The sequence below is a fragment of the Danio rerio genome, chromosome 24 (genome assembly GCF_049306965.1).
Source record: "Danio rerio strain Tuebingen ecotype United States chromosome 24, GRCz12tu, whole genome shotgun sequence".
Lineage (NCBI taxonomy): Eukaryota > Metazoa > Chordata > Actinopteri > Cypriniformes > Danionidae > Danio > Danio rerio.
Window position 1 is genome coordinate 6,396,877 of NC_133199.1, and position 23,300 is coordinate 6,420,176.

The 23,300-nt window shown below is 35.5% G+C and overlaps 2 protein-coding genes across 15 annotated transcripts in view; both read right to left on the reverse strand.

Annotated features, from left to right (window-relative positions):
- The window catches only part of gpr158a (G protein-coupled receptor 158a), a 741,191-nt gene that overhangs the window by 441,309 nt on the left and 276,582 nt on the right, over positions 1 to 23,300 (reverse strand). The gene's annotated exons all lie outside the window — the stretch shown is intronic.
- The window catches only part of myo3a (myosin IIIA), a 133,575-nt gene that overhangs the window by 43,611 nt on the left and 66,664 nt on the right, over positions 1 to 23,300 (reverse strand). For 9 of the 14 annotated variants that reach the window (XM_073940165.1, XM_073940164.1, XM_073940161.1 and 6 more), the window contains 13 exons: positions 21,013 to 21,158; positions 15,397 to 15,462; positions 14,972 to 15,127; positions 13,681 to 13,780; positions 11,475 to 11,591; positions 10,012 to 10,116; positions 9,855 to 9,938; positions 9,243 to 9,445; positions 8,722 to 8,820; positions 8,507 to 8,621; positions 3,399 to 3,525; positions 1,636 to 1,846; positions 380 to 527 (listed from right to left, as the gene is read on the reverse strand). In XM_073940165.1, the coding sequence (XP_073796266.1) occupies positions 380 to 527; positions 1,636 to 1,846; positions 3,399 to 3,525; positions 8,507 to 8,621; positions 8,722 to 8,820; positions 9,243 to 9,445; positions 9,855 to 9,938; positions 10,012 to 10,116; positions 11,475 to 11,591; positions 13,681 to 13,780; positions 14,972 to 15,127; positions 15,397 to 15,462; positions 21,013 to 21,158 (1,677 nt within the window). Of the gene's footprint in view, positions 1 to 379; positions 528 to 1,635; positions 1,847 to 3,398; positions 3,526 to 8,506; positions 8,622 to 8,721; positions 8,821 to 9,242; positions 9,446 to 9,854; positions 9,939 to 10,011; positions 10,117 to 10,730; positions 10,971 to 11,474; positions 11,592 to 13,680; positions 13,781 to 14,740; positions 14,777 to 14,971; positions 15,128 to 15,396; positions 15,463 to 21,012; positions 21,159 to 23,300 lie in introns of those variants that run through there. The other 5 variants (XM_068217046.2, XM_073940162.1, NM_205579.2 and 2 more) reach the window with 2 other exon arrangements.

Sequence of the window (23,300 nt, forward strand, 5' to 3'; positions counted from 1 at the left end):
TATGTGTGTTTAAGAGAGTGAAAGAGACAGAGAGAGTTACCTATATAGCATGCATTTTCTCTCTGCCTACAGAAACCCAAGCAAAGTCAGTAGCTCTTGACGTAACCCTTGTTTCAGATGATTTATGAAGGCACTAATGTGGGTTAGTCTCAAACGTTTAAAGGCACAAATCACTTTCCCCCTCAAGGCTACAGTCGGGCCAGTCAGTCTGGGGAATTGCCACGCTTGTCTGGGTAAAAGAAAAACTGAATATTCTACTCCCTTCCCCCATCCCTCTCTCTCTTATTTCTCTCAATTTAGATGGAAATAAGGTTATACTGAGGATACAAAAGCAAACTGCAGTATTCAGGATGACTTGATTGGATGTACAGTACAGTACCTGTTCCCAGGCGAAGATGTGCTGGTTGAAGTAGAACTGGATCTGCTCATTGGCGATGTTGATGCAGAGCTGTTCGAAAGAGTTCCTCTTAAAGTTTTCAAAGCCGAAGATGTCCAGGATGCCGATGTTCAGACCCTTGTCGTCCTCCCTTCAGAGAAATTCAAGAATGGAGTGAGGACAAATGATATACTGCTGGTCAAAAAATTTGTCTGCTTACCCATAGGCTGTGTTTATTTGATTACAAATAAAGTAAAACTGTAATATTGCCCAATATCTTTACAATTTAAAAGAACTGTTTTCTATTTAATTTATTTTACAAATTAATTTATTTATTTATTTAATGGCAAAACTAAAAATTGGCCTAAAAGGATGCATAAAAACATGCTATCCAAATATTAATATCAAAATTACTAACAATAACGATAATAACACAAATAATAATAATAATAAGAAGAAGAAGAAAAAGAAGAAGAAGAATATGAGTACAAATAATAATAATATTAATAATAATAATAATAATGCATCCTGAAAATGAATAATTAATAATAATAATAAATAATAATATTAATATTGCATCCTGAAAATTAATAATAATAATAATAATAATAATAATAATAATGTATCTTGAAAATTAATAATCATAATAATAATAATAATAAAGCATCTTGAAAATTAATAATCATAATAATAATAATAATAATAATAATAGAGCATCCTGAAAATTAATAATAATAATAATAATAATAATAATAATAATAATAATAATAATTCAAATTGTAAGTAAATATTTCTATTTTAATAAATACTAGTCTTTCAAGTGTATTTATTATTATTATTATTATTATTATTATTATTATTATTATTATCATTATTATTATTTATTAAACAGCAAAATAAAAAATAAAAAACATCAATTACCAATAGCCCCAGCAAATAAGAATGATTTCTGAAGGGCCATATGACAAGGGGGTAATTTTGCTTGAAATTCAGTATTTTACAACATAACACTTTTCTAAAAATGTATTAATAAAATGCAAACAAAACAAAAACATTTATCAAAACGGAATATTTAAAACAGATTTTTACCTGTAGAATTATTTACGCATCGATGTAATCTATGGAACTATACATTTCCAGTAGTTAGGAGATCTAATTGTATCTAATATTGTATTGATTTTAAATGGTCTCAATCTCGTAAGATTTTGATGCTTGAGTTTATACTAACGTGCAAATCACTTGAACGCTCTTTCTCTCACCCTGATTGGTTGTCTGGTTTGAGCAGAGAGTTGATGCGGTTGACAATCCAGCTGAACAGGCGTCCATATAGGGCTTTACCCATGGCGTCCCGCACCTCTGTGGCCTTCTCCACTGTGTTTGACCTGACGATGGTTTCACCCCGAGTGACCACACAATGAGATGTCAGAGCCTCCTGTAGCTCATCTGCACGGATACACAGCAGCGATGCAGCTACATAAGCAAACACACACAAACATAAGATAAGCGGGTGCTGCATACATCCATATTAATTAATCTATTTAAAAAGTGCAGTCTTGTTTCAAGCCAAATTATTATGAAATGCAGTATGTACAAACCCAACATCTTGGTTAATTTTTTATATTAATTAATCAAAAATGAATTCAATGTGCATGTTTGACCCAAATTTGTGTTGAAACCAATGATGGGTGTTATAGAATGTAAGTTACTGTAAAAGGGAAGGGATTACATTATACGTACTGTAATAAAATATCCTTGCCTAAAATACTGAGGAGAAATTAAATAGTTCCGAACAAATCAGATCAGAAAATTGCAAAAAATTTTTAATGTTTTACAGACTTATTCATAAAAAATTTACATTAATATTTGTGGAAAAACATGTTTATTTTGTTATTTCATTTAAGTAAATTTCTTTTAACATTAAAAAAATATATATGAATAATATTTTGTTTTTGGACCGCTATTATATGTTGACACAAACATTTTGCTATTTATAATTTTTCTATTGCCTAATGATCTAATAAAATCTTAGCATTTAATACTATTTCGAATTTGCAGTGTTTAATTTGATTAAAATTATAAGTTTCTTTACTCATTTTTGTCACTTAAATTATTATTATTATTTTTTTTATAATTATTATTGATGTTGTTGTTATCATTATTATTACTGTTGTTGTTGTTGTTGTTTTAATGTTATTATAATTATTATTATTATTATTGATTTATTTACTTATATTTTATTAATTATTATTAATTATTATTATTAATAATATTATTGATATTATTATTATTATTATTAGTAGTAGTAGTAGTACTAATATTAATAATAATAATAATTATTATTATTATTGTTGCTGTTAATATTTTATATTACCATAATAATTATTAACATATTTATTATTATTATTATTATTATTATTATTATTATTGTTATTATTAACTATTATTATTATTATTATTATTATTATTATTGTCATTTCAATTACTATTATTATTAGAAGTAGTAGTAGTAATAATATTAATAATAATTATTATTAATGTTGCTGTTATTATATTATATTATTACAATAATAATTATTAACATAATTATTTATTATTATTATTACCTATTTATTTTTATTATTATTAGTAGTAGTAGTAGTAGAAGAAGTAGTAGTAGTATATAGTTTTATTTTATTATAGTTTTTAAATGACCAAAAACATGTTAAAACTTGTCTGCTGTTCTACAGGTTTAGGTTGAATAAGCTGGTCTTGATAAGCTGGTGAAAAGTGCCCTAAAGCCCTTTCTAAATCTATTAAGTCAGCTAAGAGCAACAAACCACCTTAGGCTCATTTATGGAGATTTTGTTTTTTCAAAAGCGATGCAAATAAGGATTTACCCAAGGTTTCTTGCTGCCCTTCAGAATTACATAAACACACAACGTCCAGGACTGATTATATAACTGTGCTCTGGCTTGGATCAAGGGGTTGTGTTGTACCGAGTGAAAGGTCAGCGTGGTAATCAGAAATATGTGCTAGTTCTTACCACTCTCTAGTACTGCCATGTTGGAAATGTTGCTTTTGTCCGTTTGATGTTCTGAAGCCACTGACGTGAACTCGACGTCTCCTGTATTCAGGATCCCAGCTAAGATGCCGTAAACACTCCCGAGCTCCTAATAAATAAAGACACACATTATAATGGATAAATAAATTGTAATGTCCCCCTATAATACTATATTACATTTCCATACTTTTATTTTGGAAAATACTACAAAAAATATCCATTGCAGCATTTTTCTTCTTTTCTCAAAGTGTATTAAATGGTTTGTTGAAGATTTTGAGAGCCCATACTCTGCTCTGATTGGTCAGATCTTTCCCAGTTTCTTAATTTGATGAACTATTTATTACACATTTTTTGTCGAGGTGTTTGTGTGCAGTAGTGGACGAGGTTAACCCAAAGTGGAAAATCGTACATGATAAATACTCAATAAAAAAGTATGAGGCTAAGGCTGCATCCGAAATCGTATACTTCCATTCTATGTAGTACGCTAAAAACAGTATGCGAGCCAAGTAGTGTATCCGAATTCATAGAATATGAAATACAGTATGCAAGAAGTACAAGGATGACCTACTTCCTGCGAGATTCTGAAGTGTGCATCCAATGCACAATTAGCTGTCCCATGATGCACAATGAGAGAATTCATGAACGGAAGTGAAGCTACTCCTCGTTGCGCATCATTGAATGTAATAATACGTGTCATTTTTTGAGAGGTCGTTGCGTGTTGCGACGTGTAGTAACATTTTTTGAGAGATGCGCATCAGCAATGGCCATGGTGAGGAGTATGCAACCATGTGAAGGCTGCGCCAGAGCATACGCATGCTTTTTTTGAGCGCACGTTGCGCATTGCGACGTGTAGTTGCATTAAGAGGTGTGCTTCAGCATTGACAGCGGCCATGACGATGGGTATGCGACCATGCAAAGGCTGAGCCGGAAGAACAGTTCCAGAAAGCATGTAAGACCAAAAGAAAAGCCAAAAAATAAAACAAGTAAATAACAGAGTGAGAATGAAGTAAAACCTGAAAATGTGGTAAACCTAAGGCGAGGGATTTTCTTTTTCTGGATTACTTTTGAAGACAGTGTCAGTTGGGTTTAGGCAAGTGGGTGGGCGCTGGTCAATCTGTGATTTTGAAAACACTATCAGTTGGGTTTATGGAAGGAGGAGGGTGGGTCTGTCAATCGCTCAGTCTGTCAATCAGTCATTCAGTCAGTTAAGAAATAATAGTTTTGACTTTGATCTTCGAAACCTCACACACCATCTACATTAACAAACAACTGCAATAATCACAAAATAAAAGGTAAAGGTCAAAAGAAGCATAGTAGGAATACTTTAAAATCCATCTACCATAGATTTAAGCATCCTGGCCCTGAGGAATAAAACTGCAAATGTAGAATGGTAGCTAATATCTAGTGGCACATTTCCACGTCTGCCTATTCGATTATGTCGATTCCCCAAAGAACACTGTGCTCTGCAATGTCACAGCAGTCATGTCACTCAAAAGCCTGTGATTACTCCAGCCGCTCTCATGAGAAATGAAAAGCTAAACTGACATTCCAGAGACAGAATAAGTGTTCTGAGAAGAGTCGCATTTAATCATTCAGATGTTGGACGGATGGTAGTTAATCTCAACTCAGACTGGACACTTTTTATAAATTTCTTGGTTCTAAAACTAAAGTTTCTTCATCAGGGCTTTGAAAAGTCTTAAGAGTTCTAAAATGTCCTTACTGACCAGTGTTGGGCAACAATGAGTTACTAGTAATGGGTTACTGTAACAGCACTACTTTTGACAGTAACTAATACTGTAATGCATTACTTTTTCAATATAGTAACTTCGTTATCAATACAATATGATGCGACTGTCCATTCCTTGGTAATTTAATTAATACTGGCTGCAATCTACCCAACATCTTCCTGTTTACAGCATCAACATTTTGTGGGATTGTTGGATGCCAACTAAGCTTGGTAAAGAAGACGCATCATCTACAAGGCGGCAGATTGGACAAAAGTAAACAAAGCAGAGAGACCGAATGTGTACAAGGTACAGTACACCAAGTGTGCATGTGAGAGAGACCGAGTGCACATGAGAGAGATCGGGTGTGCACAAGAGAGGCTAAATGTGCTGAAAGAGACAGAGATGCTATTAAGGCTACTGTTATTAATTACTACTATGTTTATTATGTTTCCCAGTGATGGGTTGCAGCTGGAAGGGCATCCACGGTGTAAAACTAATTTACAGGAAACCACAATCACTCTGTCTATTTCTGCTTTCATAGCAAATTCTTCCTGAATTCTCGTACCGCTATATACATTTCTGGAGCCAAATACATCCCAGGAGTTTTTTTTGCAGTTTTTGTTTTTGCGAATCCACCAGAGGCCGCTGTGTACGCGTTTTTAGATTTCAAATTTCTTCCGCGAGTTCCATTCATGACTGCTGTTCTTGCGTAAATACACCAGAGACTTCTGTCGACTGACTGTCGACTTACTGGTTAACTGACCGATCGACTGACCCACGCTCCTCCTTCCCCAAACTCAACCAGTAGTGTTTTCAAATGTACCAATTGACCCGCCCACCCACTTCCCTAAACCCAACCAACAGTGTTTTCAAAAGTGTTTATTTTATTTTTTGGCTTCTGTTTTTGTCTTGCCTGCTTTGAACTGTTCTTCACTGGACTCTAACCCTGTCATCGTGGTCAACTCATCTCTGCGTCACAAGTCCGCCAATGTCCATGGCGAGCAACTGGACAAACTGGTAACAGCGGGAAAGCAGTCCATATGGAGGTAAGCGGTCAGCTGGTAAGTGCGAAAAGGAATGGCGTCATACCGCCCGGTACATTTTAAAGACGAAATGCAGCCATAAATACTTCTGGCTACATATTTCAGGATCTCCAGAAATGTATATAGGGCTATGCTTTCAGAAAGAGCCTATGTTGGAATTCTTTATGGATTACTATGCTCTGCAAATTTCTACATATTTATTTGTAGCTTCTAACAAATAGATGTAACTCCACATAGCAACTTCATGGGATTAAATTTCTCTATTAGGAAAATTAATTGGTGTTATCCTACCAGAACCTAGCTCTATTGTGATAGTTGCATGATCTTGAGATATCTTAGTTCACTGATAAGATTGGACGTAGCCTTTCAAACAAAATGGGCACTGGTAATGTATTCCAGCATGCATCATTGATTCTCCTGATGCTAATTGTGGAGACTGATGGCATTAGAGCAGTGGGTCAAAACTTGAACATGACCCTCCGCACAGGCCATCAGCAACGTTCAGAGCATTGGAGCTGAATGGACAGACAGGCTATTCTCACGGTCGCTGCACATCAGCAATCTTCTTGTCTATTATACTTCATTATTTAGTAATGTAAGGGCATTTAGCATATTTCCTAATCGAAACTGCATCAGCATTTTAGTGTAATGGTAGTTTTTTTGCCATAAAAAAAACAATATTATGCTGTTTAAAAAGTTTCTTACAAAAGGTTTATATGCACCCAAAAATAAAGTCAGTGTGACATTCAAATTTACAATGTGTGTTTAGCTAGTGCACATTGTTTTTTTAGGTAAACAATTAATCCATGCAAGTTAATCCACTGAATTAGTTTTTGTTAGTTTGGTTAATTAATTTCAATCAAAAAGGAATCATTTACATCTGTGTTTCGAGAGGCAGTCCTTCTCTTTTGACTTCAGTTTGACCGCTTCAGCCACAATATTCTTTTTTTTTATTCCCAGGTTCTGCAGGCTGATGCATTTTGTGGAATTTTCCTTGCCAACCTTAAGCCAATTGTAATTGTTTGTTTTTTGTTAAATTTGGAATTTCCCGAACCCTTGCAGAGCCTGGGGGATCAGAATGAGCGCTCCTACTTGGCACCACCCTGATCCATTCAGCCACAATATTCCTTACCATGCTCCTCTTACCATTAGTTCACTATATATGAGGGAAGAGTGTGCATGTCCGGTTCACTTTAATTGAAAAAACACTATAATTTCTCCTGTTACATGACTCTCTGGTGTACTTGAATTTGATTGGTTAGTTGCAACACTGAAATTAATAACACAGGCTTATCCGAGTACCAGTGAATACATGGTTCATACCTCCAAATTTGCAATATATGGTTAACATAATTCTATAGTTGAACGCTTGATTGTCTTTGGCTTTGTGACTGTTTGGTGCCATTTTGTTACTAAATAATATGTAGGTTAGTGCATGCTCCATCAGCTCCATCAGCCATTTTCGGTTTTGTCAGATTTGCACTTAATTATAGATTTAACAGTGTGTTATGTTTCACATCAATGTTTTGTGTGTGTGTGTGTGTTTTTTTCTTTTTTTTTGTTTTGTGGAAAGTAGCCCTGTAATTTGCAGGATAAAGTACATCCAGGTGGTTGTTTTCATTGAATAAAGTCCTTCAGTCTTATACAACAGCCCTTAGCTTCAGATTAGGCTGCTGATAAGCCTGTCGGGGTATATTCTGCGATAACAACCGCCTGGATTTACTTTATTTCTTAAAAAAATACATTTAAAATCACCTCAGTTAATCACAGTTAATGTGATTTGTTTTATAGAGTTGTACTTTCTAAACCTTTGCTCAGATTGGTCAGACAGCATAGACTTTTTCGACTGGTCTATTGCTTACAGAATAATGAAATAAATAACCATGGTAGAAATAAAATAACCAAATAAAATAACCAAAAGAGATTTCCATATTTCACCCAAAACAGAAAATTCAGTCATTATTTATTCACATTTTCAATCTTTTGTTGAATACTAAAGAAGAGATTCTAAAGAAAGCCGAAAAATCTGTAACCCTTGTCCTACTGTGGAAGTTGGTGGTTACAGGTTTTTAGTTTTACAGAAGAAAGAAACTTATTAAGATTTGAAACCACTTATGCGAAAGTAAACAGGGAGCAAATTTTCATTTCTGCCTATACTATACGTTTAAAGGCCATGTTCAGAAAGAATAATAAGGGCACTTTAAGAACAAATTAATCTTCAGATGACACTTATTATTGAAAATGTGACTTTCTTATATCATTGTGAAGTATTCCTGTACCTTATTTTTAGACCGTAAGCAGTATATTGTGATTTGTATACCTCTAGGGTGAAGCCGATGACTTTGAAGCACTGCTCCACAGTCTCAAACTGCTCCTTATAGAAGGCATTGCCCACAATGTCAGGCACTAATTTAACATTCTCATTGTGGAGATACCTGGAATTGAGAAAAACAAAGAGGACAAAATAGACATAAGGATGTCAAAGCAGGACACAGATAAAAACAGCAGGCTGTTATCAGGTGTTAAAGAACTTACCTTGGAGTTTTGCTGTCTGACAGCTTGTAATGGCCGAGTTTCTTCCTCTCTGCCAGTCCGGCGTAGATATAATAGAAGATGTGGAAGTTGCGTTCCCCTCTGGAAAAAAGGTTGGTTTGTTTAAGATTAGAATCTACATTTGTAAAATTGCTGGTGTTAGATGTTTAGTAAACCCACGAGAACATGCAAACTCACAACACAATCTCATAGCAATTCGTAACTTTTGATTCAGTGGCTAATTCGTATGAATCTGTACGATCTAATTTGTACAACTTAGTACGATTTGCTCATCCCCCAATGACGGTTGGGGTTAGGGGTTGGGTGCCAAGCCTCCTTTTTAAAATTGTACAATTTTATACGAATTAGCCACTAAACTGACAAAATGTAAAATGCTTACATTTTCTCATGAAATCTGGCTGAAACTCCACATAGAAATGCCAACTGACCCAGCCAGGGCTCAAACCAGCAACTAAGGCAACAGAAATACCCACTATATATTTTATAAACTCATACACACTTACACTGCATGGTGGACGACTCGAGACTTCTCCAGCAGATAATCAGAGATCTGAGCTCCCACTACTGTCCCACCACAGGTGAACTTCATCTCCAGATATTTGCCAAAGCGACTGGAGTTATCATTGATCACAGTGCAGGCATTTCCGAATGCCTCGACCAGACTGTTAACCAGCAAAATCTTCTCCTGGAGGGTCCGATTGTTGGCCTGAAAAGAAAACAAAAAGCATTGCATTATTACATGGCTACTCCTTAATAATAATAAGAAGCTAAAAACCATTAAGAGGCATAATATACTGATTTTTTTGCATAAATTATTCATTAAGTGACTTTGGTATTTCTTTCTTATAATTTTGAGATGTAATTTTGCAGTTAACATCTCACAATCTTCTAAAAAAAATACCAGAAGTGTGAATTCTGAGGGGATAAAAATAAATTAGAGATCTAAAATAATCAACCGTGAGAAAAACAAAATCAAAACTATGCAATTCCTACAAATAAAAGTATAAATTATCATTATTTGTTTATTCTACACTATGGTAAAAACATGTATTCATAGATACTAAAAAAGAAATCTAGCATGTAAAACAGTAAGCAAATAAGTCTGCTCTCCAGACCTTTCCAAGGACAGTCAGCTGTTGGACTAGCAGGTGAGCACTCTCTGTTTTCCCAGCGCCGCTTTCTCCACTGATGACAATACACTACACACAGAGATGTACAGTGTTTACACTATGACTGACACACTCCAGCAGCTCACAGAGGAACATGCTCTACCTGATCTGCATTATAGGACACCATGGACTGATACGCAATGTCTGCCACTGCATATATATGTGGGGGGTTTGATGTTCGTTTGGCGCCAACATAACTCTTAGTATGCTGTAAGAAAACAAAAAGTATTAGGCATTGATTAATTTGATAATAAGACTTCCATACCTGTCAACATTGGGATGTGAAAATAAGGGATATGCCCACCATAATAAGGGATTCCCCTGACCCCCTTTAAAAAATCCCAAAATTACTAAAGATGCTCATTTAGAGCTGTTTCGTTGTAAATAAACAGTTAAATGGTCAGTAATGTTTTATTAATATTTACAAATTAAAAAATAAATAGTATACATTAGCAGCAAATACATTAGCAAACAGTTCAACTTATTAAAATGAATAGCTAAAAGAAAAGAAATAGAATCAAGTTATCAAATCCCAATAGTCGTTTCTTCACTGTATAACGTACACATTCTGATTAAAGAGCAACGAATGAATGATTTATTTAGTTTTTTTTTGTTTTTTTTTTCATTTGATTACATTAGATAACAGGTGTCACTTTAAAAATGCACACATCTAACATTATGAAAGCATTGGACTGCTTTCCTAACAGTTTATGCTCATTTAGGACGAAATTACTTGTGTTTAAAAAAAAAAAACTCCAAAGACCAACATCTTTAGATATTATTATTATTATTAATTATGTGTATATCTGTTTAAACACGCACCCAAAACCCAGACTTCTGCTCAGCTTCAAATCACGAGTACAGAATCCGTTTGGGAAACAGCGTCTATTTATTACTATGGAGCGCGTCAGCTGAAAGTCATGCACCATTATATGACTGTTTTGAGAATTGCATATGAAGGGGAGACGGCACCTGTATTGAATAGGAAGGGAATCGCGCCGTTTTTATGTTTATTTCAATAGGTTTTCGTGCCAAAACAAAGCGAAAGCACAGAACAGACTCGCATTTAAGAGGGCGGCCCCTGGTGGTTCGGCGGTATGGGTTGCGTATGGGAGGCTCGACTCTTTAATGTTTATTAGCCACCCTTCAGAGAAAGACTGAAAATACCTTTACGAACATTTGTTTTGAACATTTAGAACATTCGTATTTTGGATATAATTACTCAAAACACCAACAGACAACATTTCATAGGCTAATAAATTAGAATTTTAGGGGATTTAAACTGCATTTGAGTTTACCAAATACTGCTATTGTGATCTCACATCATCTATATCCATAGTAAGCAGTCATTTCAAAGTGTATGAATGACAAGATCACATAAAACAATTCATTTTTTGCACAAAAATATATGTAATAATGCAATAACACTAAATAAATGCAGAATGACAGCTGAGAAAGAAAACGACTGAAGAGATGTGGCCGTAAAATGAATGTAGTCGACTATGAAATGTTGATGGCATTTATAATAACCCCCCCCCCATCTCCTCCGCCACTAAACACACTCACCTCAGGTGTGTATAACTCGGTTTTGTGAAATGGATTGACCGCTATAAGGATGTCTCCGACGTAGGTGTAGATCTGCTCCTTTGTGTAACGTCTCTGTAGCTGTTCGGTGATTGTGTTCTAACAGAGAAATAATTACACATCACAGATGGCCATCACTGCGCACCTCAATCAGACTCTCATATATAGACATTGTAAGATGATTCATCATGTAGTCGACTGTACATTATGATTACTGCACACTATATACAGTTGAAGTCAGAATTATTAGCCCTCCTGAGTTATTAGTCCCCCTGTATGTTTTTTCCTCAATTTCCGTTTAACTGAGAGAAGATTTTTCAACACATTTCTAAACATAATATATAACAATAATTGATAACTTATTTGAAATAACTGATTTAATTTATCTTTGCCATGATGACAGCACATTATATTTTACTAGACATTTTTCAAGACACTGGTATTCAGCTTAAAAAGACTTAACAAGGTTAATTAGGTTAACTAGGCAAGTTATAGTAATTAGGCAATCATTGTATGATAACGGTTTGTTCTGTTGACAATCGAAAAAGAAATATTGCTTAATCTTGACTAGAAATGGTTAAAAAAAAGATTTTATTGTAGCTGAAATAAACCAAAGACTTTTTCCAGAAGAAAAAATATTATAGGAAATGCTGTTAAAAATTCCTTGCTCTGTTAAACGTCATTTCAAGAGATCACACTTAGCTGATGATTGATTATAAGCAAGTTTGCCATGCTGACATGAGAGAGCCCTGAGCCCAAAAGGTCCTTGAGCCCTGGGCTCCCTCCCATTTGCAGGGTGAGATGGGAGCTTTAAGCTCTGGTATATCTCGACAACTCCCCCCTTGATAAGAGCTGATGACTAAAATGATCGCTATGAAAAGATATGCTGCAGGATGAGAGTTTGACTGTAGTGCAAAATTTAGATTGATCAATTCACTTGTAGTGCATGTTTTTGAATGTGGGAGGAAACCAGGAAAAACCCATGCAAGCACGGGAAGAACATGCAAGCTACGCACAAAAAACGAAGCCAGTCTGTTAACAGACTAGAAATAGTGACGTTCTTGCTGTGAGGCAACAGTGCTAACCACTGGGCCACTGTACCGCCCTATGAAGGGAAAGGTAGGGGTGGAAGGGGGGATTCTTCAAATCGAAGATGACTGTAGTGAGAAACCCTGGCTCTTTATAGTGGGTTAGGAATCGCCTGATTGGTGGATCATACATCGCTAATGCAGAACCAGCCGTGTTTAATCATACTCAAGTGATCCTTTCGAAATTAGTTTATAAATAAACTTAATTTGCTAAATTTTTTTTAAAAAGAAACAAAAATTCAAAGGAGCGCTAATAATTTGGACTTTACCTCCACATTTTGTTGCCCGATGAGGCTAATATGACCATATAGCACAGGTACACACGTCACTAGTCTCCATATGGTGATATCAGTACAAGGACATAAGCATAAAGTACTTTCATTCAGCACTGCTACCATAATGGATGACAAAACACATGTGGTGTCAATGAGACCTCCTGTGCATTGATAGATCACCTTAAATGTGTTTCAATACAAACTCTGTTATTGTTCACTAATCTGTCTATTTATTCACTTGACAGTTAAAATATGAGACTGCTAGGATGAGTTATAGTCACTTGACAGTTTCCCTGAAAAATGCTGCGGGGCGATGGAAGAAGTCGAAAACATTCCAGCTGGAATGAATGGGCTGTCTGACAGAAAGATGGGAAATTTCCTGAAGTCTTGAGACTGCAGGTATGTTCATTCATTCATTTTCTTTTTGGCTTAGTCTCTTTATTAATCTGGGGTCGCCACAGTGGAATGAACCGCCAACTTGTCCAGCATATGATTTACACAGCGCATGCTCTTCCAGCTGCAAGCCATCACTGGGAAACACCCATAAACTCTCATTCACACATACACTAAGGAGAATTTAGCTTACCCAATTCACCTATAGCGCATGTCTTTGGACTGTGAGAGAAACCGGAGCACCTAGAGGAAAACCCACACGAACATGGGAAGAATAAACAAACTCCACACAGAAATGCCAATGCTCTACTTAGCAACCTTCTTGCTGTGAGGCGACAGCGCTTCCCACTGCGCCACCACTACAGGTATGTATTGATGATCAGAACCAAATTGTCTGTGTATGTGCTTGCTGTAGCTTTTCTTGTGCCTTACTTCATCTAGAACCTCTAGGGTTGCCAGATCATCAGCGTCGTCACACGTTTGACTTTGAGACTTCATGTAGCTGTTTTTCTTGGTGTGGATACGCTCATGCCTGCAACACAAAGAGTATGGGCTTTGGAAAAAGCAACCGTGAAAGTTAAAAATCACATTACTTTCTCATTCAGATTACCTTGGTGGAGTTATTGATAAAGTCATTAAAGATAATGATGAAATAAAAATCAATAGTTATGTGAGAAAATTGCTTTCGTTTTGTACAAAGTCATTTGAAAAGCACTGTGTCTAATTTAAATCTCTATGTTTTTCAAGGTTATTATTGTTGTCTCAGAATCTATACAGCATAATTATGAATAAATTCCCTTGATTGTTATAGCACTACGAAAAAAAATGTTGTGTTTTATATAGTTAACTGTTATTATTATACATGAGTTATTATTTTATACAGTACACGGATCTACTGTTTGTTTGTTTATTTTTTTGGTCCCACTTTATATTAGGTGGTCTTAGTTACTATGAACTTGTATCAAACATAAACACAATGTACTTACTGTGTTCACAATGTATTGGTGGTATGGGTAGGTTTAAGTGTAATGGTTAACAGTGTAATTACAAATAAAGTTACAGACATTAATTACAGATGTAATTGCATGCATGTATTTAATCAATCCTAGTACAATGTAAAAACACAAGAAGTACATTGTAACAAATGATTATTTCAGTGTAAGTACATATTAGTTAAGGCCACCTAAGGTAAAGTGGGACCATATTTTTTATTATTGTTCTTGCGGAGTGTTTTTTTTTTTTTTTTGAAATTCCAGAGCCAATAAGCAGAAGATTTGAGCACATATGCTAAATGATGCTAATGTACTAGCTGCTAAAATGAGTTTCCTAAAGACATGTCTGGTTAAAACACAAGAACAGACCATTGGGTACACAATGAACAGTTTAGGAAAGCAATAATAGATGCCACAACACAAGACTCAGGAAGCTGCTGCTACTACATCCACAGGAAGTAGACACTACATTCAGTCCACGAGACAGTCACTGTCTGTACCTGGAGTCACTGTCCCTGTCAGATTTTCCGAGAAGGCTTAAACAATAGAAATAAAGTTACAATTTCAAGAGACATCTATAATGTAATGATGGGGGTCTTGCTACTCTCTATCTGGTAAATTGCACGTGGTAGAAATAAAGTGCCGACACAAACTAGTCATGCTGTTTTGTTTTTGTCTAGTCAGACACACTGCATGATTCAGAAAACATTAGGGCTGATATTTGCATCTACCTTGTTTTCTCAATGATGCCCATTTGCTGGTTGAGGTCGATTAGCTCCATCAGCTGCTTCTGCAGCGTCTTCTCTCGGCCCACAATCTGTTTGATGAAGACATGCTGAAGAAGGTCAAGCACATTGGGCCTGAGCTCAAAATCCTTTATCAGACACCTGAAGGGGACACAATCAAAAAATGGGTGGAATTTGTGCTGCGATGTCTGAGATGTCACATTAAATAGCAACTGATAAGAGCCAGAATCAGCAAACACAAACAAGCTAAAGGTTGCTGAGATGAATTCAGTTTCAAACAATGCTCTGGTAAACAGCAGGAGGTTAATTAGAGAATAAGGAGCCATGTATGGCTTTAAAGAGAGTGATTAACATACAAAAAGAGTTTGAAAATGAACTAATTTTTAAAAAACTTTTAACCCGTTACTCACTTGCGTATGAAATCGTTAAAGTCGTTTGACCAGAGCTCTGGCTGGTGTAGAGTGGGTGGTGGATTTCTGTTCAAGGAAAAAAAAAAACAGAGAAACAGAAAGAGATAAGTGAGATGAGAAATGATGAACTGCTCACAGCAAATTAATCCTATTCATTTTAAAGGGAGATGCATTCCTCACTTGATAAGATTATTAGATTGCTGCTTAGAATGGGCTGTGGTTAAGATGAATCGTTTCATTGGTTCTTAAAAGCGCAGAATATAAAAAGTATGCAAACGAAGAAAGATGTGTGTTTATCAATATACACTTGCACATGCTATGAAAAAGACTGGGACAACTCTATAAACACATCTATTAGAATTATAACAAATATATTATAAAATCTTCATTCAAAATGATATCTACCTCCTCCCCTTCGCCCTACGCCTTCAAGCTAAAGAGAATTGAGACACCCCAACCCCTTCACCTGAATGTGCAAAACAAGGGGTAGGGCTAAGGGGAAGGGCTTAGGGGTAGAATTGGGATTGGGCCTTAAGTTAACTATATAACTACTAACATCTTGCACAGCAGATTATGAAATACAATCAATAGGGTATAAAAGTGTGACAGTTATTCCAAAGCTCCCTTCCCCCCAAGTGCTCTTGTGCAAAAACACTCATGAAGGCAGCCAGAAAGCTCTTCCCTGTACAAGTAGATAAGTAAGCAGATAGACACTTAACGGTGTCACCGAGGACCTGACAAGCGTTCCCCGCTGTGGAACAATAGAGCTAATTAGCCATCATTTGGTGTCCTGGTGAAGGGGGCTATTAGCAAAGGGAGAGCAGGGTTGAGGAGGTGTTTCTCCAGCCCAACGGCTACAGGAACGCTCTCGCTAGCTGCCTCTGACAGCGATTCATTACTCTAATGGGGGGCATACATCTCTGCTTATCACACGCTGCACCCCACACAAACAGCGGGTGTCAGATGCTTCAATGGAAACGCTTGGGCTATTCAAATGCAGCCTTATCGGAAACACAGACGCAAACAATAAAAGATTACAGACGAAAACAACAAGCCATCTGCAATTTAAAACACACCGTTAAGAGAACTGATTTGAAAATCACCAGAGAACATGAATGATGTGGGATTTAGTTTGTTCAGCTCAAAATAATAGAAGCAAATATTCCATAATACATGGTACACTTTTACTAAATAGATTAATTTCATTTCATTTTCCTTCAGCTTAATCCTTTTATTAATCTGAGGTTGCCACAGTGGAATGAACCAGCAACTTATCCAGCCTCTTTTACACAGTGGATGCTCTTCCATGTGATCACTCAATTGAATGGGCGTTAATAGTGGTTATTAGCTGATAGATATGGGCCAGTAAGGGCCTTCTGTGCCTACTCGTTGGCTCAGATGACTGTTATCCATCCACATGGTTGATCAGCTATATTAATAGAGGAGACTCCGGATTCAGATCTGTTTTTACATTACTGTGATGGTTGGGTTTAGGGTTGGGGTAGTAGTAGACGTTAATATTATTAATATTATTATTAATATTATTGGGAAATTTAATAAATAATATAAATAATTCTCGTTAAACTCTTGCCGTAGCTGTATGTGATCTAGCTAATTAGCCATCTGGATGATGATAACAGCCTTCTGGGCCTACCAGTAGGCACAAATCACCTGATAACCACTGATAACACCCATTCAATTGCGTAATAACATTTAAATTGGTTGCTTAGTCTCGGAATGGAACATTTATAGTAATTTCTAGTCATAAACTGACAAAAAAAGGAGAAAAAAATGATTAGCATTTTTTCCCCCTGAATTATAAGTTTATATCTAGAAAAATAGTCTCGAATGTCACAATCACCAGCGATCTAGCCTATGTAGATCGCTGGAGAACTACACATCTGCCACCATATGAACTACAACTACCATAATGGTTTGCACCAATCAATACCCTCTACGGCTGAGAATAATACGGATACACACACATTGAAATTCATGATCAATGATTACCTGGATTATAAGGACTCCTCTCATTTTTACTCACATTGCTGAGTTTTTTTTGTTAATAAACTGCACTCAGATCCTCAACTCCATTGTACAGCATCCTATCGTTACACAGAAGTGTGCAACATTTTCTCAAATTCACAAATATTACCTTTTTATTTATTAATTTTTTTTATTATTATATTGTATTATTATTTTTTACATCCCATGGCAGAAACAGGCTTCCAAAAAAAACTTTAATAGAAAATATCCATAGAAAGGTTTTAGGTTTGTGTGTGTGTGTTCTGACAAATATAGAAAAAGATAATCATTAAATAGAAATCTTCTGTAATATTTGAAATGTCTTTACCACAACTTTTGACCAAATCATCACTTAATAAATGTATTATTGCCTGTTTCTCAAATAATATTTTTATTTATTAATTTATAGCTGGTTTGATGGTTGTGTATGGCAAAACACTGACAACTGGAATAGATTTAACAAACATCTATTGTATCTCAACCTTTAGTTTAACTGTTTTCTTTTTGGTTATCCATTCACATAGTATCATTCACATATTCAGATTGTGGACCAGCTTTCACAGGAAGTGTTTTTTCTGGTTTATTGTGGCTCTCAGCCTCTGTCCGACAGCTAAATGTGTGTATTCCTGCCTGTGGTTTGCTTTGCTGCCGGTGGGGGGCTGAATGTAGACATTGCCCAGGGCTTGAGTCTGGTCCAATCTAGGTCACACAAACATAACACTTAACATGCTGTCAGCATGTGCCACTGGCCTGGTAAAAACTGGATACAAACCAACTCTCAACCCCACTGTATAATCGTTATACCTGATTCATTCAAAGTCACACAAATCATTCGGACACATGAGTTTGTAGCTGACCAATGCAAATTGAAAGAGTGTAAATATATATATATATATATATATATATATATATATATATATATATATATATATATATATATATATATATATATATAGCTCTTGTCCAGCCTCTTCACCCTTCTGTATTACTCCACCCACATACAGCAACAAGCAAAGGACACTCTACAGTTTAACAAATATTGCTGTTGTTGGACAACATAATGTACATGAATGTTGTTGTTGTCGTTGTTTAGTCGAGAATGTGTGTTGTCGTTCATTTTCTTTTAGCTTTGTCCCTTATTTATCAGGGGTCACTATTCCAGTGGTTTTTAAGCTGCGGATGCCCTTCCAGCTGCAAGCAAGTACTGGGAAGCACCCAGTACTCTCACACCCATACACCCATACACTGTCACATTCACACATGTACTTATACAGTACGGCCAATTTAGTTAATCCAATTCACTTGTAGCACATGTGTCTGGACTGGGGGGAAAACCAGAGCACCCAGAGGAAACACATGAACACGAGGAGAACATGTCAACTCCACACAGAAATGCCAACTGGCCCAACCGGGGCTCGAACCAGCGACCTTCTTGCTATGAGGCGACAGTGCTCATACTGCATTTTGAAAACAAAATAAATAAATAATCCATTCGGAACTAAATCTTGAGTGAAATATTTTGAGAGCATTGAAATGTGTGATTATAATGGCAGCGTTCCAGTTTTGTCACATTGCATTGCTCATTGTCAGTCTGGATGGGTGGGGGTGAAGGTGTGCTTTTTCTCCTTATAAGAAAAAGCCAGAACATGAGAGAGACCCAACAAAGACAGCCTGCAGTGTGTACATGAGCAGTCAAAAGCATTAGCACGCTGCTCTGTGATTATCCCCAGCACCCCCACCACTGACTGCAGCAGCGCTCTATAGACGATGCACATGTGAGGTTTACTGGAACACGAAAGTGCTGCACCATCAAGATGACACTAGTGATAACAGTTTCTGGTCTGCGCATGAAAACAGTAAACAATCCTATTTCACCTTCAGACAGGTTGGTGCACAATGGAGAGAAAATTGCTAAGCTTGTATCTGCAAAGATTTTAAGAAAGTATGCTTGCATCTACAGTACATGATGTAGGATGGAAAGAGCTGAAATGAAATTCCTAGATGCACAAAAAATCTCAACATGTGCATGAAAATTTACAGAGGCTCTGAAGGGACATGTGCAAAAATTAAATAATGAAGACTTTTGTAATACAATGTTGTGTGCACAAGATACATGTCCAGTGCGATAACAAAGACATACAAATCATGTGTGTTCAACATAGCATTGCATGCTCACAACATAGACATACGTATTACGTGCAGATGACACATATCGCGTGCGCATGACATAGTATTATGTGCGCATGACATACATATTGCATGCGTACAAGTTACATATCCTGTGCAATGACATAGATATACAAATTGCGTGCGCATGACATAAACATACGTTTTGCATCCACGTCCGAACGAAATACATATCGTGTCCGTACAAAATATGTACAGCGTCCGAACGGAATACATATCGTGTGTGCACAACACAGTATCACATGCACGCAACATAGTATCATGTATGCATGACATACATATCGTACGTGCACAAGATACATATCCCGTGCGATGATATAGATATACAAATTGCGTGCGCATGACAAAAACATACGTATTGCATCCGCACAAAATACATATCGCGTCCGAATGAAATACATACCGCATCTGAACGAAATACGTATTGTGTCAGAACAAAATACATATTGCGTGTGCACGACATAGTATCACATGCACACAACGTAGTATCTAGTATGCATACACGCATGTGCACAAGATACATATCCCGTGCGATGACATAGACATGCAAATTGCATGCGCACAAAATAGTTATCGCCTGTACAAGACATACATATTGCATACGCACAAGATATATATATCCCGTGCGACAACAAATCGAGTGCATACAACATAGTATTGCATGCACACAACATAGACATACATATCACGTACACATGACATGCATATCGCGTGCAAATGACATTGTATCATGTGCACACAACATACATATCGCATACGCATGAGATACATATCTCGTACATTGACATAACATACAAATACCAAACACACAAAATAGTAGCGTGTGTACACAACATAGACAAACATATCGCGGTTGCACAAAATAAGTATCGCCTGTACAAGACATACAGTACATATTGCATGCACACAAGATGTAAAGTTCATGCGACGACATAGAAATACATAGAGCGACATAGAGTTACATATCCCGTGCTACGACAAAGATATACAAATTGCGTGCACATGACATAAACATACATATCGCGTCCTCACACAATACGTCTCGCATCCGAATGAAATACATATCACGTGCACATGACATAGTATCATGTTCGTACGACATATTGCATGCGCGCAAGTTACATATCCTGTGCAATGACATAGATATACGAATCACGTGCGCATGACATAAACATACTTATTGCATCCACACGAAATATGCATATCGCATCCGAACGAAGTACAAATTGTGTCTAAACGAAATTCGTATCACGTTCGAATGAAATACATATCGCGTGTACATGACATAGTATCGCATGCACACAACATAGTATCGTGTAAGCATGACATACAGATTGCATGTGCACGACATGCATATCACTTGCACATGACATTCGTACTTGTACAAAAACTTGGGTGATTTACCTTGGTATTTTGAAGAGAGCTCTCATTGGATGGAGTTCAGCGAGAGGCGGGTCTCCATCACCTAGCTCTATGGCTGTGATTCCCAATGACCAAACATCACAGCGTTCATCATATGTGGAGTCCAGCTGCTGCTCACACGCGATGACCTGGTCAAATACACAAACACGGTCATTACCAAACTGCAGATGTTTATAACTGATAATGACTGTAAATAAAACATATACAGTTGAATTATTAGCCCTTCTGAATTATAAGCACCCTTGTTTTTTTCTTTTTCTTTTTTTTTTGCAGTTTTTGCTTATATACACATAATAGATTTAGTTAACTGACTTATAATAACTGATTTCTTTTAGCTTTGCAATGATGACAGCACATAATATTTGACTAGATATTTTTTCAAGATAGTAGTATTCAGATTAAGGTGACATTTAAAGGCTTAACTATAGGTTAATTAGGTTAACTAGGTAAATTAGGTTAATTAGGCAAATCATTGTATAATGATGGATTCTTCTGTAGACAATGGAAAAAATATACAAGTGGAGTAATAATATTGACCTTAAAATGTTTACAAAAAAAAAACCTGCTTTCATTCTAGCCTAAATATAACAAATGAGTACTTGAGAAAAAATGAGAAATGAGAAAATGAGAAAAAAAAAACATTAAAGGAAATACTGTAAAAAATTATTTGCTCTGTTAAACATCATTTGGTAAATATTTGAAAAAAGAAGAAGAAAAAAAATCACAAGAGGGATAATTATTTTGACTTTAACTGTAGCTGCAGCAATATAACGAATCATTTGTGTTTTAAAGTGAAATATAATTACCAGTTTAAAAAGCAGAGCCAACTACATGAAACTAGCATAAAAATGACACATATTAGCTGTTACATTTTAAATGCCTGTTTGCAGTTGTTGTATTATGTTGTATGCAGTTTAAAGTATGCAATGTGTGACAAAAAAAAGAAAAAAGACAAAAAACCAAAACAAAAACAAAAAAACTAATGAACAAACAAATAAATGAATAAACAAACGAATGAACAAAAACCAACAAACAAACAAATAAATGAATGAATGAATGAACGAATGAATGAACAAAAACCAACAAACAAATAAATAAATACATGAACAAATGAACAAAAAATAAACAAACAAATGAATGAACGAACGAATGAATGAACAAAAACCAACAAACAAACAAAATGGATGAACGAACAAACGAATGAACAAAAACCAACAAACAAACAAATGAACAAACAAATAAATGAACAAACAAACAAACAATTAAACAAAAACCAACAAATACGAATGAACAAATGAACGAATTAACAAAAACTAACAAACAAACAATAAATAAACAAACAAATAAACAAACAAACAAAAAAAATTAATAAATGCATTTTTACATACATACATAAATAAGTAAATAAATGAATAAATAAACCCTTTTTAAATTATCGTTTTGCAAAATTAAATTAGATATTGAAGATCTAATTTTATTTTGTTGAATTCAAAAAACAAAGAAATTATATATATTGTATGTATATAATACACCATGTCATCATACTTTACATTCATTCATTCATCCATTCATTCATTCATTCATTCATTCATTCATTCATTCATTTTCTTTTTGGTTTAGTCCCTTTATTATTCAGGGTTCGCCACAGCGGAATAAACCACCAACTTATCCAGCATATGTTTTACGCAGCGGATGCCCTTCATCCATTCACACACATTAACACTTTGGCCGGTTTAGTTAGTACTAATGTATAACAGTGTGGAAAATACACAGTAAATAGTAAACTTGCCAAAAGCATGCTTTCTTTCAATTATTATCTAAAATATACATTTAAAGTGCAAAGTTAGCAGTTAAATTAGCAGAGACATTAGAAATTTAAAGAGACTACAGAGAGATTTAAAAACAATAAAACATTGTTCTCTACATAATTACAATTGTTTGTATACGTGCTTGTTCATTCAATAAACCAAATGTACCTAAAAAATAAGAATTAATAAACAAACAAATAAACAAACAAATAAATAAATAAATAAATAAATAAAAACAGGTCTTACCTCAGAATTAGAAAAACAAATAAACCGTCTAGCTTCTTTGGTATGTTTAATCCGTGCGAATGATCCAGATATGAACTTAGAATGTTCCCTGTAAATGTTTTGGCAGTCTAAAAGCGCACTAATGAAAAATCCCTGTTTGTGTTTTGATTGTATTGACACCTAGGACAAATTGAGGCACGTAAGCCTCTACCCTTGAGTCATATGGAAATTATGGCT